Source organism: Sturnira hondurensis, unplaced genomic scaffold, assembly GCF_014824575.4.
Source record: "Sturnira hondurensis isolate 20B ecotype Veracruz unplaced genomic scaffold, ASM1482457v3 Scaffold0000780, whole genome shotgun sequence".
NCBI lineage: Eukaryota > Metazoa > Chordata > Mammalia > Chiroptera > Phyllostomidae > Sturnira > Sturnira hondurensis.
This window is the reverse complement of record NW_028073411.1, coordinates 17,691,301-17,703,704: the sequence shown is the minus strand read 5'-3', so window position 1 is coordinate 17,703,704 and position 12,404 is coordinate 17,691,301. Positions and strand designations below refer to the sequence as shown.

The window sequence follows — 12,404 nt, the reverse complement described above, 5'->3', positions numbered from 1 at the left end:
GCGTGCCCTGGAGACCACCCCCAGACACACTGTCACCCCCACCTGGTCTCTCAGGTCACTTGTTTGAGAGTCTGCGTGGCTCTCTGGTATTTCTTCTTTTTGGTCCATTGAATTGGTTTGTTTGTTTATTGTGGTAAAACACACAGAACACAAAATCTGCCAGTTCAGTGGTTTTAAGTACACGCACGTTGTTGTGACCACCATTGTATCCGTCTCCAGGAGTTTCTCAGCTCCCCAAACTGGAACTCTGCCCCATTAATCAAAACTGCCCCCCGCCCCACCCTCGGCACCTGCCACTCCTTTCTGTTTCTGTTTATTTCACTGCTGGGGGCCTCCCGTAAGTAGAGTCATACGGTGTTTGTCTTTTTGTGTGACTGGCTTGTTTCACTTGGCATACTGTCCCCAAGGGTCATCCATGTTGCAGCAGGTGTCACGGTTTTCTTCCATTTGAAGGCTGAGTAACGGGCTCTTGAGTCACTTCCACTCTTTGGCTCTGGTGAATAATCTGCTGTGAGCATGGGTGTGCAGAGGCCCTGATTTCTGTCCCTAATGTGGGATGGCTGGGTCGCATGGTAATTCCGTATTTAAGGGATTGACTGTCCTCCAGTTTAGGGCGAGGACTGATGTGTGGCACTCAGTCCCGCACAGGTGTTCCCCTCAGGTCCCGAGCGGCAGCCTGCATCCCTCCCAGTGCGGGGCCTTCCCCAGCTCTAGTCCATCTGTCCCATCGGTGGCTGGCACTGTCCTTCCCCAGCAGCCTCCCCTCTCCAGTGCGCCCTGCCTGCACACCCAGCTCATCCCTGCCCCACCCGTAGGGCTGGGGTCGAAACTTCCTCTCCCCACGTTCAGCCTGCCCCACCGTGGTCTGTGAGGGCAGGCGCGTACATGGGCAGAGACAGCATCCTGGTATCCTAGCATGCGGCCCCGTGGCTGCTGGGAACTTTGTTGAATGAGCCGATGGGTAAATGTTCTCTGATTATCAGAGGCAAGCATCAGTTTCTCTGTTCTAGCCTTGCCGGATCAAAGGTGACATCGGACAGTCTACCGACGAAGATTCTGCTCCCCTGGTTCATTGCGTCCGCCTTTTATCTGCTTCATTCTTGCTGACTGGGGAAAAAAATGGTGAGTGTGGGAGGGCGGGTGCCAGGCTGAAGAAGTCACCAGCTTTCAGAGTCAGCCTGGTGGCCTGTTCCATGCCTGGTTCTTGTGGCCAAGGGAGTCGAGTTAGGGTGAGTGCGAGCGTTGGCTTCCCTGACTGCCGGGAGGAGCAGGGGAGTGACGGCGCAGCGGCTGCCATGGGTCTGGTTTGGCTTGCGTGGGAGTTGGACGTTTGCAGCTCTGAAGCTGACGGTGGCCTGGGTGGTTTCGTTGCAGCGCTGGTTCCGGATCGGGACGTGCGGGTCAGCGTGAAGGCGCTGGCGCTCAGCTGCCTGGGGGCCGCTGTGGCCCTTCATCCCGAGTCTCTCTTCAGCAAGCTGTACAAAGCCCCTCCCGACGCCGCGGAGTACCCTGGTATGCCGACGCGGCGCTCGCCCCTGCGCTGCTTCATCTCAGAGCAGTGTCTGGTCTCGGGGTGCAGCTGTGCACCCCGCACACAGACACCCTGTGGTGCTGCGTGGGCACCCTGTCCACACGTGTTTTGTTGGCACGCGTGCGGAAGCAGTGGAGTTCTGGGACACAGGTCCTGTTGACTACACAATGTCTTCTACCACAAGCACAAGTTGTGTGTGATGGAAATTTATACCATAGCCCCGCTCAGCCAGGCCAGGTGCTCACATTTGGAGACATGTGGGGCTTGAGAGTGGCCAAGGCCACAGGCGGTCCCTTCACACACCCTTGGGGACAGGCCTCCTTACAGAGGGAGCCGAGTGGTGGGAAGAGGCGCACTTCTGGGATTCCCTCCCTCCCTCTCACCCTCCCTTGGTCTTTGGGCAAGGGCCAGGCTTGTGCTGTTGTGTTTATGTTAGGTAAATGTGGGCTTGTTGGGAGCTTCTGATCTTTTTTGAAGTTAAAAATTGGCATTTGCGTATTGCTGACACCCTGGAATTACAACCTGTTGTGTTGAGTGACACCAGGGATATACTGAATCTAGAGTCTTAAAGCCCCCATGCACTTCCCCACTGTTGGTTGTTGGTTATTCTAGTCAGGGCTTGTCTAGGTTCGAGTCGCCCCTGCCCCCTTTTTCTCCCCTGAGGATGGAGCTCTCCCTCGGAGTCAGAGAGTTGAAGGGGGACTTCCCTCAGACCCAGGCAATCTGTCCCACAGAGGAGCAGTGCGTCTCGGATGTGGTGAACTACATCGGCCACGGAGACCCGCAGGTCCGAGGAGCCACGGCCGTGCTCTGCGGGACGCTCCTGTGCTCCACCCTCAGCCGCTCCCGCTTCCAGGTGGGAGACTGGCTGGGGTCCGTCCGGACTCGGACAGGTAATGGCCGGCTTGGAGAACTGCTCTTTGAGTGTCATCGCCAAGGTCAAGTTTATGTGAAGGTATCTGTTCTTGCTCTTCCGGTCAGGGAGCACGTTTTCTCTGGTGGACTGCGTCCCTCTGCTGCAGAGAGCTCTGAAGGATGAGTCTTCTGTCGCGTGCAAGCTGGCGTGCACAGCTGTGCGGGTGAGCACTGTGGGGCGCGCGTCCTCGGGTACCGGGGGCCTGGCCCAGCAACAGCTGTTGCTGTTACAGCACCGAGTCTTCAGAAAGAGACCATTTCCATGGAGGAAAGGTTCCATAGGCTTTTGTTTGAGTTTTGATTCTCAGAATAGTGGTTTGAAATATCCCTTTTTCTAAAGAGTGTAGTTAGAAATTGACCTTGCTGATGTCAAGTGTCAAACTTGATGAGTTAAAACCAATTTGACTCCTTTAAGCCGCGAGAGGCTGAAAGCATGCGGCCCGGAGGACTCGCTACCTCTGTTCTGGTCAGTGGTGGGGCTGCTGACCTTCACACGGTGGATGTCCAGCCTTTGTGTCCCCTGGGCCATAGATCCTTCTAACCAGTCATCAGCAGGAAAACTTAACCAGTAAAGATTTTAAAAAAATACCCACAAAACCTTGTAACTATCCATTTGTAGGATGCCTTCCCTTTTTAAAGTTTCATGGCCTGGCCAGAGCTTTGCCCTCGCCCCCAGCGTTTGCCGCGTCTCGGTCGAGCACAGGCGTGTGCTGGCAGGAGGTCTAGTGCCGGGCTGTGTGTGCCGAGGCTGGCGGGAGTGCTGGGGGCGCCGGGAGCCGTGCCGCCGCTGGAGTCCCGTCCTTCACCCTGGCACTGAGACCGCTTTAGAAGGGGCGGTTGGTGTGGCCTGGTCCCCGTCCTCAGTGCTGATAAGCGCTCGAGAGGTGGGTGTGTTGGGGCAGAGACCAGGACCGCGGTAGAAGTGGGAGGAGGAAATGACACGAAGTGGCAGGGACACACTTCGAACGTGAGGTTTCTGAGGTAAAGCACGCACGGCAAACGTGGCTGAGACGAGAGGAACGAGCATGTGCTGGTGGCGTGAGGGGCGTGGGGATGCCAAGGCGGCGGCTCTCTTTCAGCACTGCGTCATGAGCCTCTGCAGCAGCAGCTACAGTGACCTGGGGCTGCAGCTGATCACCGACGTGCTGAGCCTGCGGAGCAGCTCCTACTGGCTGGTGCGGACGGAGCTGCTGGAGACGCTCGCAGAGGTCGACTTCAGGTGCGCGCATCAGCTTGGCCACGGGGCACGGAGCATCGAGAGGCCTGGGCTGCTCGGTGCAGGTGGTGGTGGTGACCAGGAAACCCTAGGTGTAGTGGTGTCGCCAGGTCACCCGTGTGGTCGACACCTGGCGGCTTCATGGCCGATGTGCTTTCCTAACCCCCTGCTCGGGAGTCTTCCAGGCGGCAGAGGAGTGTGTTGTTCTGGTGGTGTGAGTCGTGGAAGTGCTCCGGGCACTTCCCCGGTGGGGGTGGGGGGTGCAGAGCCCCGGTGTCTGTGGCCCGGACCAGGTCTGCCTTACTCGGTGTTTATTGAGGCTGGCCGTGTGCCAGGGTGTTGCTTGTATCCTCAGAACATCTCCGAGTGTTCGGGACTCTGTCACCTGCACCCCCAAAGGGGACTCTGGACATGGGGCTGAGCACCCCCTGGGCCGCAACCAGTGGGCTCACAGCTGCCCTGCCTTCTGCCTGCATGTTTGAGCTGATTTTCAGGGCACTTGGAGCCTTTCCAAATAATATACACATTTGAATTTATTTTGAAGAAAAGTGGTTTTCTCAGTACTCCTGATTGACAGAGTCTGGAATGATGAGAGGATGTAAATTCTTGCCCGAACATGGTAATTCTTCCCATCACTTTAAGTCAGTGCTGCTCCTGGGCGTCCCTGGCCCTGGACCAACCTGCCCCAGTTGGCCCGCCCCAGCGGTTTGTCTGTCCGTACCCTGCAGGCCAGCAGAGGTGCTTGTGTGGTAACGAACCATTTCATTGGGAAATGTGTTCTCTCGTTAGGTTGGTGAGCTTTTTGGAAGCAAAAGCAGAACACCTGCACAGAGGGGCGCACCATTACACAGGGGTAAGCCTCCGCCTCACCGGGCTGAGTCCGCATTACGGCTGCACCGTCCTGGCCTGGGGTCTTGCTGAATGCCCGCTGCGTAGACTGATTTCCAATGAAGCATGCAGGTTGAGATTGTGTGGTGTGAACTCCAGATTGGTGAACTGAACACTTTACCAGAAATTCAGCTATACACAGAGGTTGGGTCTCTTTTTCCTTTTCTCTCCAAAGCTCTTGAAGCTACAAGAACGAGTGCTCAATAACGTCGTCATCCACTTGCTCGGGGATGAAGACCCCAGGGTGCGGCACGTCGCTGCTGCTTCACTGATGAGGTGTGTGCTAAGAATCTTTCCTCTTAGCCATGTGCTTTGCTTACAGCTCCAGGCGCCGTGAGATGGCAGGAGGGAGGCGGTGAGAGGCTGTGGGGCGGCACTTCTGGCCGCTGCTCACCCAGCACTCGCTCAAGGGGCCACGCGGAACCTGCTCAGGGACCGGCTGTGCAGAGTGGCCCCGAGAAGGAAGTCCAGGTGGCCCTCCATTCATCCTGCCTGGAGGTGGGGACAGCTGTGACTACTGTGCTGCGTGTCCCGTACGCGAGCAGCCGTTCCCAGTTGGGGCAGAACACACACACACACACAGCTTTGGGGTCCAGTCATCTCCAGTTAGTGACAGTGTCTTCCTGTGACGAGACGCTCTTCTAGAAGGACCTTTCCATCAGTGCCGTTTTTTACTCTGTGGTTGTGATAAGCTCTCATGTCAACGTCATTTGGATATAAAGTTGTCTTTGACCTAAATGATGAATAATGCTCCAGTCAATATTGTTAACACGTAGTACAATTGTTATGTACAATTTTTTTGTTTTCCTTTAAATTCATTTTTAGAAGTTGAGTTACTAAGACGAGCTTTTCAATTAAAAAAAAATTTTTTAAGAGCCCTGGCTGGTGTGGCTCAGTGGACTGAGTGCCATGGTGCCTGTGAACCAGAGAGTCGCCAGTTTGATTCCCAGTCAGGGCACATTCCTGGGCTGTGGGCCAGGTCCCTAGTGGTGGGTGTGCAAGAGGCAACCATGCAATGATGTTTCTCTCCTCTTTTCTTTTTCCCTTCCCCTCTGTCTAAAAATAAGTAAGTAAAATGTGTAAAATATTTTAAGAGCTTTTTTGGAGGTATAATTTACATCCCTTAAAATGCACACATCTTCAGTGGACAATTAAATGATTTTTGGTGCATTTAGAGACTGTGTAAGCATCACCACAGCCCTGTTCTGGAACCTCCCCACTCCCCACAGAGAGCCCTTGTGCCCATTTGCAAGGTCCCTGTTAACCGCCTGTCACCCCGGCAGCCAGGAACCCGTCCTGGTGTCTGGAGCTTCGCCTTCTGTGGACCTTTTCTCTAAGTGGGGCCATGCAGTAGTGGGCCTTTGTCCCAGTTTCTGTACCCGAGGGCCTGGGAGGGAAGCCGGAGTGGCAGGGGTGTCAGCAGTCCGTTCCCGCTGTCGCTGAGGGAATGCCGTCCTGTGGCTCGTTCTGTCCCCTCATTCATCAGAGGACAGTGGTCATCACGTCTGCTCCTCGGTGACCGTGGTCGTTGGCCCACAAGACCCTGCGTGGACAGGCAGACCCTCAGGGTCAGTTCTGTTGGGGCTTTGGTGCTCATGGTGGAGTGGCCGTCCTGAAACGCACCACCACCCACTTGTGTCTGGGCCTGACCCTGGTCACCACACAGGTCACTTCAGAAAACCTTAACGGTGTGTCACTTGTTTAGACAGAAATTGTTTTTTGTTTTTTTTAAAAGATTTTTATTGATTTTTAAAAAGAGGGGAAGGGAGGGAGGAAGAGCAGGAGAGAAACACGGATGTGAGAGAGACACCAGTTGGTTGCCTTTCCGTGTGAGCTCCTCCTGGGGACCGAACCTGTCACCTCTTGGTCTAGAGGACGACGCCCCAGCCACCTGAGCCACACCAGCCAGGGTTTAAGGCGGGTTTTTCATTAGAGTGTTTAATGTGTGTGGAGAAAGGCGCTTCATTCTGCAGTAGGCAAAAAGAAAGTATGGCACCCAGTTATTGCAGAGTGGGTGAGGGGCCCTGGGATTGGAGCCCCCCGCAGTGCGCCCGAGGAGCGCCGTGCCCGGAGGGGGGCAGCCTCGGGTAGACAGCCCGCGGTGGAGGCCCGGCTGCTGGTGCCGAGCGAGAGGTGCGGTGGCCCACGGGGGTCCCGTGCCTTCTCACATGAACAAACCTTGCTTTCATGTTAGGCTCGTCCCCAAGCTGTTCTATCAGTGTGACCAAGGGCAGGCCGACCCAGTAGTGGCTGTGGCTCGGGACCAAAGCAGCGTCTACCTGAAGCTGCTCATGCACGAGGCGCAGCCTGCGTCGCACCTCTCCGTCGGCTCCATCACCAGGTACAGTGGCCGAGCTGCGTCGGGGCCTTGCCCGGCTGCCTGGCCCAGGGCTTTCCTCTGAAATGGGCTTTCTGGGGAAGAAACCTTCAGCTGAGGGTGTTCAGGTAGGTGGCCCTCCGTGGGCAGGGCATTTCCCTGTTTCTGGACTGAGCGCCCCGCCCCCCTCTCCATGCGCGTCCCAGTCGCACGGCAGAGACCTGGGTGGCTGGGTGGTTCACGGCGAGCCGCATGCCGACGGGTGTGTTTCTGTGTGACTCTGGTTTTCAGGTCCTTCTTAAAAACCTGCCTGTCCCGTCTCTCTCGTTGGTGTTGCCGTGACGAGTCTGGTCACGCCGTGCCTGTTAGTTTCTAGGGGCTCCTCGAGGACGTCAGGCCGCTGGCCCCGAGCTTCCCAGCGGCGCCCTCGGGGTCTCCCCAGCGCAGCTGCGGTGGCCGCACGCCCTCCTCTGGCGCCGGGCGGGCGGCCGTGCTGCGGGGGTGACTTGAGCAGAACGCTTTCGTGGGTTGTCCCTTTCTTTAGGACTTGACTTTGCGAAGGAGACGGCAGACGTGAGATGGCTGTGCTATTTTAGCTCTCTGTGTTTTAAATGCTGTTTTAAAAGTTAGTCTTATGTGGTAACTCTTTTTGCTGAGTGGCAGTTTTTTTTTTTAAAAAACCTGGGCTAGGTGACATCTCAGCTGAATGTTCACGTGATGCCTTTGTTCTGAATTTGAACTCGACCGTCAGATTTTGAAGTCCTTACTCCCAAGTCAGACCTTCCCTCGAGTGTCAGAACTGCTGAAATGCACGCGCGAACTAGCTCCTTCCCAGATCACATCCTTTGTTAACCTTGGAACCGGCTTGCTCTCTGGACGGACTCGGGGTCAACGCTCCTCTGAGGCGAGTGGGGCCGCCGGGTGCTTCACTGCGGGGCAGTGGCCAGTGTGGGTGACTGCTGTTTCCAAATGCCGGTTCAGGAAGGGAGCACTCGGGGTCCCCAGACACGCGTGCGGTGTTTCGTTCTCGTTGGTTCTTAACCGTGACTGAGAGATGCCCAGTCCGAGCCCAGGCTGCCCCCTGCTGTCCAGCCGGGTCCCTTAAGAGCACAAGTACCCGCTGTGCAGCTGTGCCCACAGCCTCGCCCCCCGTTGCCTTGGGCTCCGTGTGAGCAGGTGCCCAGCGGTCCCCTCGGTCTGTCGTGCAGCACTGCCGTGGGCAGGACACTGGCCGGTCCGAGAGGGCGCCAGCGCCAGCCCGGTGGGCTCATTCACGGAGTCGGGGAGTCGGGGAGTCAGAGTCTGCAACTGCAAGGGGGCGACGTGGCCACAGGCCTCGGCGGCGTGTGTGGGGGGTGGGCCGGCAGTCCTGCAGGGAGAGCAGTTTCTGTGGCTGGAACTAGGAGGGGCTCCGTGACGGGTGTCTTTGCGTGGGCGGCTTGGGCGTGTAGAGGGCTGGCAGGGAGGTGCCGTGAGGGCAGTGCTGCCCCTGCCCTGCCCTGCAGCTGGTGTGTGGCCTGGGGGCGGGAGGGTGATTTCAGCCGGTCTTATAGTGCAGCGGACCCCAGCCCTTTTGGCCACGGGGACTGGTTTTGTGGAAGACAGTTTCCCACAGATGAGGGCAGGCAGTGGGAGAGCCGAGGTGGGGTAAGGGCGGTAACGCCAGTGGCGTCCACCAGGAGGGGGAGCTCGGGGGCCCTTGGGGTAATGACCCGTTTTCTTACAGTCTTTAACTTACAAGTCAAGACTTCCCTAACTTTCTATAACCTGTAATCTTAAACTTTGAAGTGCTATTTGAATCTCTGAAATGGCCTCAGCTTTAGTGGTAGATTTTAAGTCTCTGTGTTTTCTTACCAGAATATACAGAGGCTACAACTTGCTACCAAGCATAACTGATGTCACCATGGAGAACAACCTGTCCAGAGTCATTGCCGCTGTGTCGCAGCAGCTCGTCACGGCCACCACGCGTGCACTCACGGTGAGCCGCCTCGGCTGGGCGCAGCGAGCCCGTTCTCAGGCATCGGCGAGGTCAGATGCCCAAACGCGGGACGCTGGGAAGTTGTGCTCCCGCAGACCGAGGCCTGGTTTGTTCCAGGAGGAGTGCGAACGGTTTTCTTCTCATTATTAAAGTGACACATGTTCGTTGTCAAAGAAATCGGCCGACACAGGGAGACGTGAAAGTGAAAGTAAAAACTGACAATGTCTGATTCGGTCCGATGAGAAGTTTAACCCATCTCAGTGACTAATATGTGCTAAGGAGTAAAAACCAAAAATGTTGACAGAGTTTTTGTTTTTAGATTATATTTATTTATTCTTAGCAGAAGGGAGGGAGAAAAAGAGGGAGAGAAACATCAGTGTGTGGTTGCCTCTTGTGTGCCCCCCACTGGGGACCTGGCCTGCAATCCAGGCATATACCCTGACTGGGAATCGAACCGGTAACCCTTTGGTTTACAAGCCAGTGCTCAATCCACTGAGCCACACTAGCCATGGTGGAACAGAGATTTTTGTATAATTATTTTTGTTGTTATTTATGATGCTGAAATTAGAAACGAACCATAATATCCAGCAGTTGAAGAATGAGTAAGTTCTGACGATGATTAAATTCAGTACGTGTGGTAGTGAGTGTGTCTATTATACACCTATTAGTATGGTGCTTGAAGAGTTTTTAACAATATTGAGACATACTCTGAATTATAATGTTGAGTAAGAAAAGATATAATGGGAAACTGTATTCTTGTGTATAGTCAAATCTCAGTTATGAAAAATAACATTTACACCCTGGCTGGTGTGGCTCAGTGGATTGAGTGCTGATCTGCGAACTGAATGGTCGCTGGTTCGACTCCTAGTCAGGGCACATGCCTGGGTTGTGGGCCAGGTGCCCAGTTGGGGGCGTGCGACTAGGCAACCAATTGATATGTCTCTCCCTCTCATTTTCCCTCCCTTCCCTTCTCTCTAAAAACTAAATAAAATTAAAAAATAAGAGTGTTTACATATACATTCCTCACATGCTCAGGAAAATGATAGGCAGCATTTTCAAAATTCATTTCAGGATGAGTGATTTTTGTTGTATATTTTTTAGATATTCACAGATTTCTAAAAGCAACTAGTTTATCTCTTACCATCAGAAAAAGTGTCACACACAATAGAGTTGTTTGCTGAGTGCCCATCAGGCCTGCCATCCTTCCACGTGACGGGAGGCGTGCAGCACACAGTGGAGTGCTCAGTGTCGGGCGGGCCATCCCGGGGGGTCTGTGCGTCTGTCCAGCCGGAAGGCTGTCCAGGCTCAGCTGGTTGGGCCTGCCTGTGACCTGCTCGGGGCACCGTGCACATCACCTCCGTGTTTGCTCTGGTAGCCACCTGTTGGGCACTGTGCTGGGTATGGGTGCAGAGACAGAGGACTGTGCCCTTGGGATTGCGGCTGTCTGGGCGGGGGGGTGGGGGGGGGGCGACTCTACACACCTGGAACGCAGGGTGGGGCGGGGCGCACTGCAGGCTGAGGGGTGGCACAGGACCATGGCAGCTCTGGGCTGGAGGGTCCACACTGGCCGTGTGTCCTGGGGCCAGACTCGGCCTCCGTCACTTGTCCTTCTGTGATGGGTGGAGGAGGTTGCATTTAATCTCTGCTTTTTGGTGTTTGGGAGTGATTTCTTTCTTTCCTCTCTAGTTTGGATGCTGTGAAGCTTTGTGTCTTCTCTCCACGGCTTTTCCAGTTTGCATCTGGAGTTTGGGTTGGCATTGTGGGTAAGTGTTTTTCTCGCCGTGTGGTTGTACTCGGTTATGTGATAGAAACACACTTACTGGAATCCTGTTTTTCTTTCTTATTAAATACCCCAGGGATGCTTGCTTCTATGTGGTTAGCTGTGTGGGAACTGGGGGTGGGGGCTGCGGGGAAGTACTGAGCTGGTCGGAACTCACCGCATCCGAGGCTCTCTCTTCGGCGTTGCGGAGGACTGCTGTACAAGGATCTGCACATGGGGCCAAGGACTTCTCACTGGCTTGCTTCACTCTAGCATTAAAAATTTAGAAACATCTGTTATTTAAAATCAGATGTGACCTACTGCACAAAATTGTGAGGAACCACAGGAGTGAGATTTAGGGTTAGTTTTTATTTAAAATGATGTTCTGCATGGGTGGCCCTATGGCGCCTGTGGAATAATTTTGCGTCTTCCTCTGCATTGAGGAGTGAGTACGCTTTTGTTGTGTGTGCCAATGCTGATGACAGTCACACTAGGACCTAATCTGCAGCTGTCGTGTGTGCGTGTGGCCAGGAGCGTGTACCGACGTGGCTCGCATTCTCCCGTCTGGAGAGGTGGTTTCCTCTGTGAACAAACGCTTGCTCACCCTGCACCTGCGGCTTCTGGTCACAGGTGCAGCACCTGACTGCTGAGCCACTTGCCGTCGAGTAAAATATGCTAGGTCAAAAGGTAGAGAGCGTTGAAGGGTCATCGAAATAAATGTGAAATACTTTAAAATCAGATTGGCTGCCTGATTTCTCTCAGATGACTTTTATGGAGCTGGGTTTACGAAGATGCTGTCAGTCAGTCGTACAACGCCGTGTGAGTCCGTGGAAAGTGCACAGTGGCCTACCGCCCTCTTGGTTCAGAGGGAAGGGGAGCCAGCTCCCCTCAGCGTCGGCCCGCAGCCTGACCGCCAGTGTATGCTTGCAGGGTGCCCCCTCTGAGCGCCGCGGACGAGGGCCGGAAGAGCTGCACGGTCGGCATGGTCACGACGGTCCTCACCCTGCTCTCGTCAGCGTGGTTCCCACTGGACCTCTCGGCCCACCAGGACGCTCTGATCCTGGCTGGAAACCTGCTCGCAGGTATCGGTGCCGCCTTTCGGCCCGGGAGGGTGGGGTGGTGAGCACCCATAGGACGGTGCCACGGTGCTCGCAGAAGCGAGCTCCAGGAGGCCGCTCTGGGGCTGGCCTTCTAACGGGGTTCTTTCCCAGGCCGGCCCTCAGTTAGGTGCAGGCCAGCTCACCCCTCCTTCCATCTGAGGGCAGCGTGGGCCAGGCACTCTCTCAGCAGCGTGGGAGCAAGCCTTAGAGGCCGGGGCGGGGTGGGGGGGCCCACCCGGTGGCGGGCAGGGCACCCGCCAAGGCAGGGAGAGCTGAAAACTTGTGTGACATTCGAGAACTCTTAAGTCGTTTTGATGTCACGTGAGGCCAGGGACATGGGTGGAGAACACGGATGGTGAGGCAGGAGGGGCCCGTGGTGAGCGGACGGGTGTGGGTGTGGTCCGTCTGCATCAGCAGGACTTGTCCTACTCGTCCTGGAGGTCACGAGCGGAACTGACAGGCGGGTTAGGGTGGAGGAGGAGGAGTGGGGACTCAGGAGGCTCGAAGCGTCCTGGAGGGGTGGCAGTGTCCAAACAGGAGTGTGGCTGTGTGGTCTTGGGGGCGGAGACTGCTGGAAGGAGCACGTGGGAGAAGGACAGCAGGCCTGGGTCACCAGCCGAGCTTCGGCGGTACAGACGAAGGGGCCCGGGGCGACTGTAACATCCTGGGTGGCTGTGCGATGGTGGCAGGCGTGGAAGTT

The 12,404-nt window shown here is 55.6% G+C and overlaps 1 protein-coding gene across 1 annotated transcript in view; it reads left to right on the top strand.

Annotated features, from left to right (window-relative positions):
• HTT (huntingtin) overlaps nucleotides 1-12,404 on the top strand; it is a 103,119-nt gene that overhangs the window by 38,061 nt on the left and 52,654 nt on the right. The window contains exons 15-25 of the mRNA XM_037046643.1: nucleotides 1,011-1,122; nucleotides 1,375-1,512; nucleotides 2,266-2,424; nucleotides 2,513-2,610; nucleotides 3,526-3,665; nucleotides 4,452-4,515; nucleotides 4,726-4,826; nucleotides 6,745-6,891; nucleotides 8,725-8,845; nucleotides 10,532-10,608; nucleotides 11,535-11,686. Coding sequence (XP_036902538.1) covers nucleotides 1,011-1,122; nucleotides 1,375-1,512; nucleotides 2,266-2,424; nucleotides 2,513-2,610; nucleotides 3,526-3,665; nucleotides 4,452-4,515; nucleotides 4,726-4,826; nucleotides 6,745-6,891; nucleotides 8,725-8,845; nucleotides 10,532-10,608; nucleotides 11,535-11,686 — 1,309 coding nt within the window. The remainder of the gene's footprint in view (nucleotides 1-1,010; nucleotides 1,123-1,374; nucleotides 1,513-2,265; nucleotides 2,425-2,512; nucleotides 2,611-3,525; nucleotides 3,666-4,451; nucleotides 4,516-4,725; nucleotides 4,827-6,744; nucleotides 6,892-8,724; nucleotides 8,846-10,531; nucleotides 10,609-11,534; nucleotides 11,687-12,404) is intronic.